This window comes from Pleuronectes platessa, chromosome 12, assembly GCF_947347685.1.
Source record: "Pleuronectes platessa chromosome 12, fPlePla1.1, whole genome shotgun sequence".
In the NCBI taxonomy this organism is placed as follows: domain Eukaryota; kingdom Metazoa; phylum Chordata; class Actinopteri; order Pleuronectiformes; family Pleuronectidae; genus Pleuronectes; species Pleuronectes platessa.
The window spans coordinates 14,852,641-14,869,781 of NC_070637.1; the positions used below are offsets into that span (position 1 = coordinate 14,852,641).

General features: G+C 43.7%; 1 protein-coding gene across 1 annotated transcript; it reads left to right on the forward strand.

The window, feature by feature from the left end:
- The first annotated feature begins 1,445 nt into the window (after positions 1-1,445).
- On the forward strand, positions 1,446-12,438 carry trim8a (tripartite motif containing 8a). The gene is made up of 7 exons (XM_053436867.1): positions 1,446-1,735; positions 3,782-4,381; positions 9,202-9,297; positions 9,936-10,169; positions 10,481-10,512; positions 11,008-11,123; positions 11,234-12,438. Exons 2-7 carry the CDS (start codon positions 3,812-3,814, stop codon positions 11,782-11,784), a joined length of 1,599 nt encoding a protein of 532 aa, XP_053292842.1. The 5' UTR covers positions 1,446-1,735; positions 3,782-3,811; the 3' UTR covers positions 11,785-12,438.
- The last annotated feature ends 4,703 nt before the right edge of the window (positions 12,439-17,141 follow it).

Consider the following 17,141-nt stretch of genomic DNA (forward strand, 5'->3'; position numbering starts at 1 on the left):
CATTGCATGTGTCACGTTTATCATGACGTATCATTTTCCTTGATAAATGGGTGGATGTTTTATTACGTCTGCTAAGGAGGTTATGTTTTAATCTCTGATTTGTCAGTCAACAGGTTTATGTAATAAACTACTGGACCAATAACCACACAACTTGGTAGAAAGAAGCTGCATGGATCAGAGATGAACCTATACGGTTCTGTTGAGCTCTACTGAGTGCCAGTCTAGTGAATGAATCTGGAATCTTCTCTCAAAAAGCATTCCCCCCCCCCATAAGGTTTGTAGTGTGAAGCTAATGAGGTGTTTTATAAAGATGTGATTGAAAACGTCAGACCAAGTGAATCCACTTTATTTCAGCATGAACAGAAAAAAAGAAGGGAGTTCCTCATAGCAGCATGATGCATACAAAGAGAAGTATAAAAACCTACTCATTTTGGCAGCATAGTAGGGACATTTGCTGATGTCACCACCCGTGGCTCCGTGGATAGGCAAGCCAGCATCTAAAACATCCTCCTGGATGGCTCCATGTGTGAACAGTCAGGCGGCGGCTCGCAGAGAATTTGCGCTTCCGCCTCAGGTGTGTCCCTGACGTACAAGCTGCGGTGATAGACTGCGGTTAGAGTCAAAGATGAATCAAAAAAATATTAAATTATCAGGTGCACAATTCAGAAAGCACCGCAAAGTAGAGGAGGAGAAGAAAGAACAATATAGAGGGAAGAATCACCCCGATTGTGGACATCATTTATGTTTATTTGTGTCGACATGATATGCTATCAGTACAGGACTCTTGATATATTTTATTATATTTTTTTATTGTTTTTTATAGCTTACAAATTTGTCTGCCTGTGTGTGCATCTGTTAACAGTCCAAAAGTTCTTGGCGATGCATGACAGTTTGCAGCTGCCATATTTTTTACAGTAGCCCAAACTGGACAAACTAGGCCCCTTTTGAGTTTTTACGACAACTGAAAGCTACCACAGGTTCTCTTTTGTGTTTTGAAGGGGAGGGTGAGGTGAGGGGTAATCAGCTGCAAGATGCAACTTCACCACTAGATGTCCCTAAACTCTATACACTGAACCTTTAATTGATTGTCATGTATTTATATGCATTAGTACCTCATTGAACCTTAGGCAAAACTATATTATCTGTACATAGAGTATTGGTTACATTTTTAAAAAAAAAACTGGTTAGAAGGCTGTCTCATTAAGAAGAGGTACCAACTCTGCACACAGCCTTAGATGAAGTGATTTAGTGTTTCACTGGAAGCCAGGGCCCCACTTTGGGTGTCAGGGACTACACTCAGAGACACACTGTTGTTTTCCAGCCATGCACATGTGAGGTCTCTCCGGTAGAGTTTGCTATGTGGCCGCTGCTCCTCCGGCCTCCTCCGGGCTCCTCCCCCGTCTGTGTATCAACTCCGTGACGGGTCACGTTATCTCAGAGGAGGGGGAGCGAGGGGAGAGAGGGGGAGTCGGTGTGTGGAAGCACTAAGCTCCGTTCCGACGAGTCACAAGCCGCCTGCACTTATCATCCGATATTAGTCAGAGTTCACGGGAAAGCGGAACCAGACGAATAACAACCGGGAACCGTGTCAAACCTTCCCCCCGGGACCGAGCGATGTATGTCGGACACCCTGCTCCGATCTCACGGCAGGAGCTGGATCAGACCGCGGGCTGGATACGATAAGCTCCGAGGGCATTAGAGGTGCACCGACGACATGGGCAGGAATAAATAGTTGGTAACGTAGCCTTTCTTCCTTCAATGGTGTTTACAACGTGTCTCAGTGGACTGGAATGAGGCTTTTTCACAGTGATCCGGTGTCACTGTGACATGTTGTTGGTCCCAGCTCCGGAAAAACCTGCTTCAAACAACCTTTAAACCAAGTATTGAATCGTCGTTGACACCGGAGCCAGATTGAAAGGATGTTTTACGCGGAACGAACGCAGGGTTTTCGACCATCACGGAGACTAAATCAATGTGGATTCATCCACCTTCTAAAAACTCAATCCGCAGCAGGAGAGGAAACTGTTATTAAAACAACATTGACTCGTCCATCATTTAAAAGACTGTCTACGTTACAGTTCATTAAAAAGTGAAACAATACTGACGTATACAATTACCTTTTTTTTACTCCTTTTAAATATTCTGCTCGATATATAATAAATATATTAATGGTTTAAGAAATACTAAGACCTTTACAAAAAGTTGAACACTATTTTGAAATAAAATTACAGCATCCTCAGAAGACTGTTCCGTATATGAAGTGCTCCAAACTATAAATATTGTTTAAATAGCATTATTAATTTTTTAATGTATATCTGCATCAATTTCAATATAAATGTATAACAATGTTTAAATTCCTAATTGTAATATGACAAGGCACTTCTATTGTTTGGTGCTGAGGGCAGGTGGGACGACTCTTAGTCAAAACACAACATTTACATACTGAACTGCTTTGTCTGCTTCACCTGTCACACCTATAGTGTGAAGGTGAGTGGCAATCCGCCTCTGTATGCATGTCCCCGTCATTATGGACCATTATCATAACAAAAATAGTTGTATAACAGCTCACTACGTAAGAAGTGAAACAAATGTGCCAACGAATCAAGTGAGCATCTTCCAAAATAACACCAGTAAAACGAGACGTAGATTGAGTCGATTGAAGTTTGTCCTGCTCCCATAGCATTTGCTAACCAATATATTGGTTCTGTTATGGATGTCTGTACGTCTCAGTGGCCAAAAGTCAACTGACTCCTCTGTCACTCTCATCCTGTGGCATTATCTGACAATCTAACATTATTCACACTTCACTCTTTTTGAGCACATCGTCTATGACGGATGCATTTCTCGCCAATTTCCTTTCTGCATGAAAGATGCAAGACTAAATTAGTTTCTGACAGAAAGATATAGCAGCCTTCAGAAACACCTTTTTTAAAGCTTATTAAATGCGAACAACTCACTCCACAACACCTGCTAGCTTAGCAATATTAAACAGCGCATAATTTAACTCTTATTTACATATATTTACATACACTACATTCAGAAAGAATGAATTGTTTTGTCTTGAAATATCAGACAACCTCAATTTTAAACCTATTTAGAAAAAAATTATTTGTATTGAAAATAAAGTAGAAAGCACAAGTACAACGTCCAGGCCCCTCCCTGCCCTTTCCAAAACCTTCTCCAAAGCCCCTGCCCACATCACAGAGCAGGCTGCAGCACATGCACAGTATAGTAAGTACAGCAGCAGAAGAGGCTATAAAAAACAACATGGAGACCACAACTTTGCAAATGCAATAACATGACGCAAACAACCAGCAACAGTTATAATTGTAGAAAGCTAAAATTAGCCCAACTGCTTCATCACAGTATCATGAGAGCCGCTGCTAACTGGGCTAATCGCCTGTGGAGCATCGATGTGGCTAACTCAGGCTACGCAGTACACCACAATTGCGAGCACAGACTTAAAAATAATTATCAGGTGAACCCAAACTGGCAACACAGCTAACTACCCACTTCACAAATTTCAGATAAAAAGATGCTGACCAGAAGCCTTCATCAGAAACAAGCTTAAACTAGCCTGATCACAACATGACAGTCATAGAAGATCGGCTGCTGGCAGGGTGATTGCTTGTTTGTGTAAAGAGTTGCTTTCCCTGCTTAGATCTTTCTGTACCATTTCGGACAAGATAGCAGTGACAAGACTCGAAGGCTTAACTGTCACAAGGCTGTTTTGTTTTCATATGTCAATATAATCTCTCTTTCTCTCGTTTGACCCTTGTAGAAACACATCAGTTTGGATCCAGCCTAAGTCATGGATGCAAGCTGGAAAAACAGCTTGGAAGAGGAGCTCCTCTGTCCAATTTGCCTGAATGTTTTCGTTGAGCCCATCCAGCTGCCATGCAAGCACAACTTCTGCAAGGATTGTATCTCGGAGGCCTGGGCCAAAGACAACGCTGCAGTGCGCTGCCCCGAGTGCAACCACAACTATAGCCAGAAACCAGCACTGGAGAAGAACTTCAAGCTTGCCAATATTGTCAAGCGGTTCAATGCCTTGAACACTGAGAAAGCCCCGGTTGTCTTACAGTGTGTCCTCTGTAGACGAGGCCCGCCACTGCCTGTGCGGAAGGTCTGCCTGCGCTGCAAGGAGCCCTGCTGCCAAGTTCATATCCAGACGCACCTACAGCAGCCTTGTGCGGCCCCGGGACACCTGTTAGTTGACGCTGAGGAGCTGAGCGCTTGGACCTGTCCCACACACGAGGAGTACAGGCTGCTCCACTGTGAGGAGGAGCATGTGGCTCTGTGTCCCTTCTGCTGCATCTCGCACTGCACGAACCAAAGACATACAGTCTGCGATGTGGATATGCAGCGCATACAAATGCAGGTAGATTAATCACACACACGCACTGCCACTCACCAATTCACTTTAAACTGTCAACTGAAACGCAGGTGACAGTCAAAAAATGTGACAGGGGAGCTTTCTTTCATTGGTTTTTGTTTGATTTTCATGGAGTCAAATATTCCTCCCAGCTCACTAGTCTGTGGCTTCCTTCCTTTGTCGCTCCCTTTAATCTCATGTGATGTGAATGGACTGGACAGGTGAAAAGCCACGACTCGGGGAAGATGATAGGCGCACACGCACACACATGTAGGCATATGTCACACACTGCTTTTAACCTTGATCATTGCACTGCACAAAACCACGCCTACACATCGCCACTCCACACATAAGCCACCCTGTGCCCTCGGGTAAGTGCTGTGATGCAAGCTGCATCCACCAGAAATGATAAACCCTGTGCAGTGGGGGGGGGGGGGCGGATCCACATGTACTTCGTTTAGCTGCTTGGTTAGCTACCCTGATCAGTTTCAGCATTTGCTCATGGGGGGAAACACACACTGGCGAGGCTTTGGAGGCTGATAAAAGAACTGACCTGCTGTTTTTTAAAATAGAAATGTGATGATTTGCGAGACAGTTCCCAAACCAGAGAGATTATCAATAAAATCTCAAGCATTTGCAGTTGCTGAAAAGTGATTCTAGTGACATGACTTATAAGAAATGAGAACATATATTCTATGTTTGTTAACCTACCTGACCAGAAGTGAATCATGATACAGCTTGGCAGGATTGACCTTGAGGTGAAGGTATGCATCTCGCATAAGGCCAGTGTGTCATGGCTCTGTCCACCTCGGTAATTTACTCATTTCTACAATTTCTTTCAATTCTAATGTAAGAAAAAACATGCACTGTCTTATATAGCCATTTCTATTGGAGAATGACTGAGGGGGAGATTAAGAGTAATTTGGCATCTTCAATGTGTTGTTGATATGTCTGATAATTGCATTATTCCAGATGAGAATGTTACAGACACATTTTTTTCCAGTGTGTAGATCACTTGGTTCTAAATGGGTAGAAGTATTCGGTCCAATCTGTTGCTCTGGTTCAGAGCTATTATTGGGACAAAAGATGTCTGTTCAGCCCTTTCCAAAGCTGCTCTTTCTCTACACACATGCACACACCCACCCATTTTTCTCTTCTTTCACAACTGTATGTTTGCAGGGTAAAGAGTTCCTTGCTCTTCTCAAATGAACACTCTCCATGCTTGGGCCTTTAGACTGAGTGCACATCAATGGTGATGAATGTGACAAAACCCCCAAAGTAAGGCTTCTTCTTGGATGCTGGGTCATTTTGTTAAAGTAGTTCTAGGCAGGAGTTGCTTCTCATCATTTCTTTCTGAGCGTTTGTCCTTCTCGACTGAGCTGTGGTCTATTTTGGTAAAAGGATTTTCAATCCCCCTGGCAGCACTATTGTTGGTTTTTGGATAAACAGTGTAGCTGTGTTCATATCTTTAGTTACTTTGGCTCTCAAAGGAAACTTTTACAGTAACCCTTTGCAGGTGTATGGGTAATTTTGGGACGAGAAAGGAAGAGTAATATAATAGTAATGTCATTCCTGGGACAGGCGGAGGAGGAGTCCTCCCACACAACCTCACCTTGGTTTTCTCAGGCATCTTAGCAGGAAACATTCGCTCATGGGAGCTCTTCAGTTTGCAGTTTCTTGTGTTTGGGCTGGTGTGAGTCAGTTCCCCAGAATGCTGAGGGTAGTCCATTGACATCAGACGTGGGGAATAGTTGTCAGTTGATTGTGAAAGAGGCTCTCTGTTCATTGAGCCTGAGGCTCCTCATTTAAACATGAGCTTCCTGGCAACCCGCGGGTGTCTGAATGCCTAAATAGGACAGTAGGGAAAGTGATCATTGGCGAGTTTAATCTTGATAAAGGTAGGCATTCAAACTGTAACAGAGAGATCAGCAGATCAGTTCTTTCCTGTCCCCAAAAAGGGAATTGGTGGAAACATGGTAAAATGAGGAAGACAAGGTTGTTGAGCAGAAGCATCGAGGCAGAAAGAAACGATACTATAATGTGAAACCAACTCACAAAGAGATGCTGATGTAATGTTTACCATTGCAATAACCCAGTAAGTGTTCTTCCCTGAGTTTGTCTATGGGCACCACTGAGCTGTGCTATGTTAAGACAGTGATTATTAATGCGAGTGAACTGTCTGAAAGGTTTTAAACGCACTGCACCTAGAAAAACTGGATTTAACAAGGAACTCTGCCAACGAACTCGGCACCATGTGAGTTTGCAGAGTCAGTTATCAGATTGTTTGAAAAGAGCCGGTTAACTGAAAGTGCCTCTTGTGTAACAACATGTGGTGTGGAGATGGAGCTCAGGTGTGGGATGTGGCACGAGATTAAGGAGTGATGCTGATTTCCAACAAGAATGCTGCTGGTGGAAAACTTTCCCTCATGTGCATGTGTCTCCAGAGTGGGCCACCACCCTTTTAGATGCACAACAGTTATGCATGTAATGTTAGCTAGATGCTAACAGTTAGTTAGTCTAAACAGGGCCTACTTGTTTCAATCCTGAAAGCCTGACAAATATGTTAAATGCGTGAAAAGATATGGCCCCAGTGCACAGTTATATGATACATTTTTTTACACATATAAGTATACATCTTAGAGGTGTTTATTTTACCCTGCACATAAAATGCATTAGATTTAACCACATCAATTTTCTGAATTACTGGCTCTTTTCACCCACCCTCAGAATTGCTCTGGTAGTAAGTAGGGCCTTTAGCATTACAACTTTTATCCAGTGCTTTTTACCCTCAGGTTTAAATAAATGTGTCCACAGATATTGATATTGATTGATTAATATTATTAATATTTCAGAAATAAAGCACCTTCCCCATCGTATCATTAAACGGCAGCAAACCAAAGTGGCTGAATGCTAACTTTAGCTGTTGTCTAACAGTAGCTAATGAGCTAGCAGATATATTGTTTTACCTTGAAACATGATCCGATGTTCCTCCAAATGTTCACCGTCCATTGTCCCCTCAGTTGCAGTAATCAGTCAAGGAGCAGTGAATGATAACAGATTGTCAGATTCCTAATGGGTATATTGCAACCTGATCTTCCACCCGTTGCTAATAGCATTGTAGCTTCCCTCCCAGAGTGTGACATCAGAAGAAAATGGCCGCCATGTGAATATGGCTGTTTTCTTCTCAGCACTCAAACTGGGTTGATCAATATTTCTCAGGATCATTGTCTGTCGTTGGTTCTTTCGTCGAGACGACCCCCCAGACAAATATTTGTAGGCTACTGCCCATTTAGCTCTATGGAGCCTTTTTACCTGTTTCAGGTCATTGTTTTGGTTTCATGGCCTTGTGACCTTTAGCTAAGTTAGCCAAAAGTTGGAGACTTGCTAGCATCGAGTAGCATTAAGCTGCTAAGACTGCAGACAGGAGATGGTGAAGACCAAAACAGTACATAATTGGTCTGCGGGATGTGTAACAAGGCTAATTATTGCTAACACACTCACCCGCGACTGTAACTTGCTAACGTTGGGTTTACAAAGTGGTACTGCTCTAAAACTTAATTCAAATGCTACCTCTCTGTTTATCAGTGTAATGCCAGAAGCCATCATCCAAATCATCTTGAATAGTGAAACAAATTAACTAGATCGGGTTTCCCAGGTGATCAAATTGTCGTCTGTTAAAAGGATAGCTTAGGAGAAAATGCAAACTAAAGGATCTAACATTGGCCAGTGTTTTATGTCATTTAGAGTCGTTTTACAGTTTTGTTTCGGGAGCTAGCTGGACGAGGTGCACCACAGTGGCCAGCCAGTTGTCGTACATAAGACTCCATGAGTGGTGTAAGCAGCTGAAGAGGCCTGTTGCTGTGATACCACAATGCAGATACCCTGAAACGCGCTCACTGGAGACCGCAGGAATGTCCTCATTCTCTCTTCTGCGCTTCAAACTTTCCCTCTGTTGGTTTCACTCTCCTCTCTCTTCTTCTTCTTTTTTTTTTTTTGTATGTCTTTCTCCCTTCTCTCTCTGTCCGTTGTTGGCATGTGCACGCGGAGCCCACAGCCCTACGCCTTTCCTCCCGATCCCTTTCTCCCATGCACACTCATGCGGAGGGAGAGAGCCGGGCGCTGTGCACACAGACACGACAGGCTGTCACCGACACACAGAGGCCAATGCAAACAACGGGAGCAATGCATGTGGCAGAAACGAGAAGGCAGAGAAGGGGGTAGTGAAACGCCCCCCCCCGACTTTTAACTCCCTCACACACATTAGCTGTCACTTATAAATACAGGTAAGGTTTTGGTTGCCATGACAGTGGGCAGGGTGCCTTTCCCCATTCAGAAACAGTTCATTAAAAAAAGGTACCTGCCCTCCCCTGTTTGCAGTCTGCCTGTGACTGTAGATTGATTAGCATCTTGTGCTGTAAGTGGAGAAGGATTATGTTTACCGGCTCTTTTAATGGCCTGTGGCTCTTTCTGCACTATGCCTCAGCCCGCAGAGGAAGTCGACAGGTCCCAACAATGGGCTCCATGTGATGTAGCAGGATCCCTGATAAACTCAGAGGCAATCAGAGATGGATTTGTGTTGTTGCGTTGGCCTTTTGCTGGTGATCTCCCTAATGGATAAATGCATGTGGTTGTGTCCGGCAGCTGTTGTTCCCCCAGTCTGATCAGGATTGTGGAGGAGGGAGTCTCAGTGAGTCACGAGTAGCAGCCAGCGTTTGCTGATGGTCGCAGCAGAGTTTTTAAGAAACTTTCCTCACATATATTTTTCTGCTTTCAAAGACTCTGGGTTCCTCTGTCTTATCCATGTCTTGTTTGTCGTCTCCCTGCAGGCCACGTTAATGAGGCAGCAAGACAGACTGGAGGGTCGTGTCCAGACCATTGATGAGCAGCTCGCCAAGCTGGAGGCAGACAAGACACTGATGAAGGTACAGTACAACACACACAATGCATGCACTTACAGAGACACAGATCTGACCACGACCAGCACTGCTCCATCTGTCTTCATGTAGATTTTTATTTTTTATTTTGTCAACACTGTGTTTAAATGAAACCACTCTGTGTGTTATCCACTGTTGACAAATTACGAGAAAGTAATTTATTTCTAGCTTTGTGCATTAAAGTGGAAAATGCCTTTTTACAAATTACTTCACTACTTTAGTCCAGAACAAGTGGATTCAACAAATCGAAGAAAGAAAATATATATTTAAACATGTCTCATGTCTTTACTTCTGTTCTGTTGCAGACTATTTTTGAATAGTTTAGTAGCTTCTGCTGGGAAATTCAAGAAAAGACAACACAAAATGCCAAATTGTCTGTTTAAATTGGCACTCCAGCAATTTACTATTGCACTTTCAAGAGACAAAATGTTCAAACTTAATAAAATGTAAGTGACTATTTTCCTGAGCCACCAAAAACATTGAATAACCACTTTCACCAGTAAAGTAGTACTTTCCATTGCAAGGGAATTCATTTTGACCTAAAAATATACAGCTGTTATATGCCTGTAGAATTTGTGTGTTTGTAGATTAACCCGTCCTCTCTCTCTCTCTCTCTCTCTCTACAGGACACAGTGTCTGACCTGAAGGAGCGTGTGAGAGCCCAGTATCAGAGGATGCACAGGCTGCTGGAAGAGAACCAGTCTGACACCATGCAGATGCTGGAGAGCACCTGCTCCGTGTACGGGAGGAAGCAATCCCAGCAGGTGCTGCAGCTCAACGAGCGGCGTCAGGAAGCAGAGAAGCTCCTGAGCTCAGTGCAAACGTTTCTTCAAAAAGCCGACAACATCAACTTCATGAAGGTCAGAATAAAACAAATCGACGCACCATCTCCCCACATGGAATTTGTCTGTACAGCCACACAAACGCATGCAATACACACACCAGCAGAAGTTGTTTTACATTATGTGATTCCAGCCGTTCCAAGGATTTAAATGTCGGATTTTAAAGAACACAAAAAGCTTTGTCGCCCACAGATGTCATGTGTAACTCACACTGATGCGTGTAAACAAGACAGGAGACAACATTGTCTTTATTCTTTTGGTCTCACAGCAGCCGTTAGCGAACCAAATGTTGCATCTGAATACCGCTTGTGTCTTATTGTCTTCTTCAGAATACAAAACCCTACCAGATGCTGATGGACAGGTGAGCCTCGTTACTTCGATTCTCTTTCATTTCACCGTTCATGGTGGTTTTTCGTATTCATCGTGAGTTATACAATCACGATGAGAAGAAACCTGATGCAGGACAACTTTGTGCCTGGAATCCTTCTCAAAAGCAACAGTAATTACTGTGTTTTTTGGTATTAATGATTTGTTGGGTATTTTGTTCATCTAATATTCCTGTGCCCTTTTAAGTCTAAATGCTAATAACGTCTTTAAAATAAATGTTTAATGTTTTCCTGCACACCTTTTGGTGCAGTGACACATAATCTGATATCATCACTGGGTTTTTTTCATAAAAACTGTGCAATTCTTCACTTGTGTTTTGTCTCGATGGAAGTTTGCACATCTGTTTATTTGTTCATTATTATTGTAGTCTTTGCAAATTCAACTCAAATCTCAAGGTCCAGAATGCGTCTCAAGCTGCGTCTGGTTCTCATGGTTTTTCCTGTGTGTTTCTGTGTGTGTCTTTTTCCAGGTCAACCTCTCACCTGATTAGTGCCATGCCTCCACTCGGACTGGGCCAGCTCAACTCTGATCATTTGCTTTCTGAACTCTCAACGAGAGAGAAGAACCTGCGGAAAATGCTGGAAGGTAAGAAAGAAAAGCGACGGGTAGATGTGCTGATTATAAAATATTTAACTATTTCTGGGAAATGATCAAGATGAACTGCTTTCTCATCCTCCTCTACCTTCCACTTTCAGAGCCGTTGAACGAGTCAGCCATTGTTGAGATCGTCCAGTCTCGCGCCGGCTCCGCTGGCTCCCAACTGGGGACGAGTTCAGCACCACAGAAGAGGAAGTACAGCATGGCTTTCATGGGAAGTAAAACAGAGAACTCCACCTCCCAGAATCCTCACCCTAGTTCCAGCCATATTCGGCTCCTTGACTCTCCAGCCCATCACATTATGGGTGTAGGCTCCAGCTCCAGCCACCACTCAGGGACTATCTTCCCCTCCTCCCACTTCCCCAGTGGAGGTGCCTCGCAACAAGCCATGTACGAAGGGAGGAAAGTTCTTATGTGCACTCTGAATAACTGCTGCTGCTCCAGGGCCCCCGCCCCTCGCGCCCGGCCTCCGTACCCGCCGTCGGGCTCCTTCGCCCCCATGACCTCTCAGGAGTTTCCCCCCCATGGGAGCCAGCCGCTGCAGCATTTCCCAATGGGTGGCCTGATGGTGGGCTCGCAGGCGGCCCGGCACCCTGACTTCTACGAGCTGTACGGCCAGCCTTCAGCCAAGCATTACGGGACCAAATAATGAAGCAGAGTCACTCTGTTCTATTTTTTATGCAGACTTGGAATCAGCATTTCCATTTTTCTCTTTTATTTTTATTGAATTTCCACCTTGCATCAGTGCTATGTCGTCAACGCTGTGTCTCACTAGATTATTGTACGAGGAATAAAGTAATGGACGCACACATACAGACCCACACACCTTCATGAATTATTTTGACATTAACTTGACCATATTATGGGAAACCATTTCCTGTTCACTTTCCGAATCACATATACAGCAGTGATGCTCTAATTTGAAAGCATTCTGTACTTGTATTTATTTTCTGTTTTATTTTCGACTGGAAGTGCTAATGTGAACAACATAGTCTTAAATCCAGTCAAGCAGTGGACTAAAAGAAATGACATATCTTTCATTATGGGTTTCCAGAGACTTCAGTGCCTAAAAAGACTGTTAACTCGCTCTTAATGTACTTGCAAGTTCCGAGCTCTTGATTATTTCCTGTTTGCGGCTGAAAGCATGCAGGGAGCCTCCCTGTGCACTCCAAAGTCCATGTGGCTTTACAAACACACTGGGCTACATTTGCTTGTCAGGTTTTTCATGGATTTTTTAATATATACGATTATGAATAAACCAAAAAGATGTGGAAAATATTGAATAAACAAGCATATTAAATCACATCTTGTTGTATTTCAAGCTTCAACTAAAAGGAATCTTGGGGACTTTTAACACTACAAGCTAGGTGAGACATTTATTATTTTAAAAATGTATTATTCTAGCTTGGGGTCTGTTTATACTGAAAAGCACACTTTATGATTTGTTTGGATGAAGAGGTTTCACTGACTCTCTGGGTTACAGTTGAAATGTCAGAGCTTCCTGTAGCTTCCAGTGCAGCCCACCCTGCAGCTCGGCCTCAGTCTATTCATAGGCTCAGGCTTGCAGATGGAAAAGGGAGACACTGGATCGCCACAAGTTTCCTGCATTCAGAGGAATCCCAGAATATGATGGAGGGAAATGATTTGTTAAAGAGCGGGCGGCAGCAGTCGTGACGCCTATGTTTTCCGTTTTAGGGACAGTTCACTCCCCTTGTCAGCATCCCGGTCCCCTGGCAGAGTCTGCGTCTCATCCCTCTTTGTCTCATTATTGGAGCTGGTTGTCAAGTTGGGTCAGAGAACAGGAATAACTGATGAGCAGCACCTCCCTCCCCTCTCTCTCCTCCTCTTCCTCTCCCGGGGTATAATTTGCCAGGGCCTGATGCAGAGCAGGAGGAGGACGAGGAGGAGGGCCGCCCGATAGAAGCGCAGAGTTTTAATGAGGGCTGGGACAGTGCAGTCATCTACTTATCTGTCACTCATACCCCTTTCATTGTTCCCCTCCCCCCTCCCCTGTGCAATAGGGGGAGCGGGCCGAGGGGGCGGAGTGGAGGTCTGAGAGGGAGGAAGAATGGTTAGGGGGGTGGGGTGATGGGCGGGGAGATGCGGGGAGCAAGTGAGGCACATCACTTATTTATGGGTGATAAAATGTACTGCCCTCCTGTCTCATTCTCCCTTTCTCTCTATTATTTTATTTTTTTACTTAAACTGAATTCAGGAAGGTGAATACTCAAATGTCTGATATCTCAAGGACCCAGTTTTCATTAGCAGCTAATCTAATACATGAGGCAGCGGAGGAGGAGGAGGAGCTGAGGTTTAGTTACAGTGTGGCATCAATTTGACATTTATTGTGTGTGTGTGTGTACCTATTAGCATTCCCCTTGTGCGCCGTTCCTTCTGTGTGTGTGTGTTATTAATAAAACATACAGTATATATAAAAGGGACCATACTATTAATTCAATCCATATAAATAACTTAATTCATAGCTGCGTATTCATATCCACCAACCATTTTTAGAGCTGTAAGGCAAGGAAAGAAAAAGAAGCATTTATAAAGAAATGAGTAAGGTGTACATAGAGAAATAAAAAATAAATAACTAAAAGGACAAAACAGTGGAAATGACAGCAAAACTGTTAAAACTTAAAAATCCAAATGTTGAAAAAATATTGACTTGTGTCACATTCTATCTTTTGGAGATTCTGCGTCAGTGTTTTCCTCTTTGAATGCCACTGCAGATCAATGTGCTGCCCAGTGGTGGTTTGATCAATCTTACAGCATTAGCACCAACATTAAGCTTGAGAAGGAGCTGTGCAGCTTTGTGAGTGTGTTTGGTGTGTGTTTGGTGTGTGCTGCCTCGTGTGCAGACTTGGAGAGCATCGAATCCTGTTGTGCAACTGAATGTGTGCTCAGGTGTCAGCGGACAATCAGCCAGTCAGTGTGTTTCCTCATATGTGTGGAGAAGTAGACTCAGGGTGAGGGTGTGCATGTGTGTGCGTGTGTATGTGTGTGTGAGGTTGAGGCTACATATAGGGTGCAGGGTGATGCTCTTGACAGCTGTGCTCTGTTGTGGCAGGTGTGTTGGAGCTGTATATGTATGATTACAACACGCCCTTGCCTGCAGCAGGATTGTGGGCCTGCTTTGTGTGTGTGTGTGTGTGTGTTTGTGTGTGCTCAATGCATGGGGAACTGTCAGCTGTTGTGCAGCTGTTGTTTGTGTGCCTTATCCAGTGGCTAGAGGTACTATCAGAGAGTGGGAGTGAGAGTGGGCACTATCTCTGTTTCTTACCCATTATTTACTCAACTTTCTTCCTTCAGATATATTTTATTTAAAGACGGTAATGATTCAATGGGATAGTTCACCCAGACTTGAAAATCCACTCATTATCTATGCACCATTATGCCGATGGCATTCGGACACCGACAGAAAAAAAAGAAAATCCCTCCATACTGCTCCTGTGGTTTCATCCAATACAATCATACATATATATCATATATCAACACTGTTTAACCCTGAAACTCCAAAAGTGTTTTGTGGACTCAAACACTTCACCCACCCCTCCAACGGCTTAGTTGTGAGTAGATAGAGTGAATTTCCATATTTGGGTGAACTATCCCTTTAAAGGAGAAATTCATCCTAAACACCTAATATTTAAGTGTCAGTCCCTGGAATTTAAAGAAAGGGGCTTCGTAGATGAATCCTTTTGCAATATTAAATTAAACACATATACTAGTGAGTATTCTTTCTCTATAGCTCAGGCCCTTGATAAACATTATTGATGTGAATCCCAGTTCCTTTACATCTTGTGTAACTGTCCCATCAGTTCAGCAGTGCATGTGAGAGGTGGCCGGCATGGCAACACTCAAGTATTACACACACACACCGACACACAAACACACACACACAGTCACACAGTCACACTGACAGGAACATGGACATATAGAGCATAATGCATACAGAGCGGCTTCTCATCGACCATGCAGAATGCTAACCTTCATCTGATAAGGCCTTTGAAATCTGTGCCAAAACTGCGTTCCAGGGTAACAAACACACACAAATACAAACACACACACACACACACACACACACACACACACACACACACACATCAAAGACAAAGATCCATGGCTGATGTTTATTGATCTTCAGATCTATTTCTGCGGTTGGAAATGGTTGTAACATAAACCAGCCCTCTGCCGCGTTTGAGCTGCAGGGAAACAGGCGACATTAAAATAATGTATATGAGTGAAATGAGCAGAGACAGGAAGGGTGTGTGCAGGTGAGCCGTGCCAGTGGAGCTGTGTGTGTGTGTGTGTGTGTGTGTGTGTGTGTGTGTGTGTGTGTGTGTGGACATTGCAGCTCATAATTAAAGGGCATTTCAGAATCCCACTGTGGAGAACAGCTGTATCCGAGTGAGAATACAAAGTGCTTCAGCTGTTGCCATAGTAACTTTGGGCCGTAGAGTGACACATGTCAGAAGTGTCTTTACTGAAGTACAGCACCTATTTTTTGTAGGTTCTGTTTTATTATTTTTACACTTTGCAGCTTTATACTTCAGAGAGAAGATTTACTTCCACTCCACAACATGTCAGTGAACCATATTTTTTTGCTGCACTGCCTCTCTCCATAAGTGGCACTTATTAAAAGTAGAACAGTTTCGCCTACGTGACAATTAGTTCTGCTACTTGTGCCTCTGTTGTCCGCCACATGGCCCGGCTGCTGCGTCGCTGTGGGCCAGATGAAACTGACAGAATGTGAGCACAGTGTCTCAGGGAGATCAGGGGGAGCGCGTTGCAGCAGAAAACCTCAGACAGACAGACACCGTCAAAATCTCCAGTCAGCTGTCAGTTAGACTTATTGCTCAGGCAGCGGAAAATCCACCAGCTTCGTCTCCTCTGGAGTTCAGTATGGAGACATGATGTTTCTCCTCCTGTTTTCAATAACTCTAACTTTCTAAAAATCTTCTTTATATCAACAGTTACAATTCAACTGGATGGCTGAACAGCATATGCATGTTAAAAATGCTATATGCTGTTTACAAAGATGGATGACGCATCTCCACTCCCCCCCCCCGCTGTCCAGAAATTAAGCTAACAGATCCCAGATACAAACGTTGCCAGTTTGTGCATGGACTGGTGAGTCAGCATGGTGGTAATGGGGGATTGAACCGTGGTAACAGGTTCCCGTTGATGCACGCTTTCGACCAATCACGAGTAGGTGTCAGCTGTCAATCACGGTGGTTCACCCCGTCTTCATAATTTTGAATAACAAACTAAAGCCAAACTTACTCTTGAACGAACAACTGCCTAAAGTGACAGGAACCATCTTTGAGAAAAATGTATTTGACCTGTACTTTGACTTTTTAGCTTGGTGCCATCCAATAACATGGAGGAGGCAGGGTTTACGAACTTGTCGCCCATCTTTCTTTACAATCTATGATTAGGATTTTGGCCACTTCTCTTATAGCTGTGTTATGTGTCTTTTGAAGAACGACATTTTTGTTTTAAAGCCAAGAGTGTTGACTATAGATTTACCAATGTGCATAAGCATATTCACAATTGTGTTATTGTTTGTAGTAGTTAAAAACCAAACTAATCTCTCCCCAGTGTGTTTCATGTCGTATGTTGGGGAACTGAGACAATGCCACAATAGGAAACATTATGCAGCGACCGGCCATGAATCTGCCAATTTTTCTCCTGTTTGTCGCTACAGTGGATTTAACAATGAACCTAAGCTGCTTTGACAATGCCTCTCCCCGATGGATCGGAGTGTAGTGACCAGCTGACCGGAACACGTGGACGACCCCGGCTGTCGTTCTACCCCCACGCCACCAGGGCCTGGTCGGAGAGAAGCTTTTCTGTTGTTTAATGAGCCAAAACAAAAGAGAGACTCAGCATCAGCCATATTGGTGAAGAGCCACCCTCTGGTAAAGATGCTGCTTATACTTGACTCCACTCACTGGGCTGCATGCTACTTCTCAAGCATCAGTCAATTGTATTAAAGCTGAAATG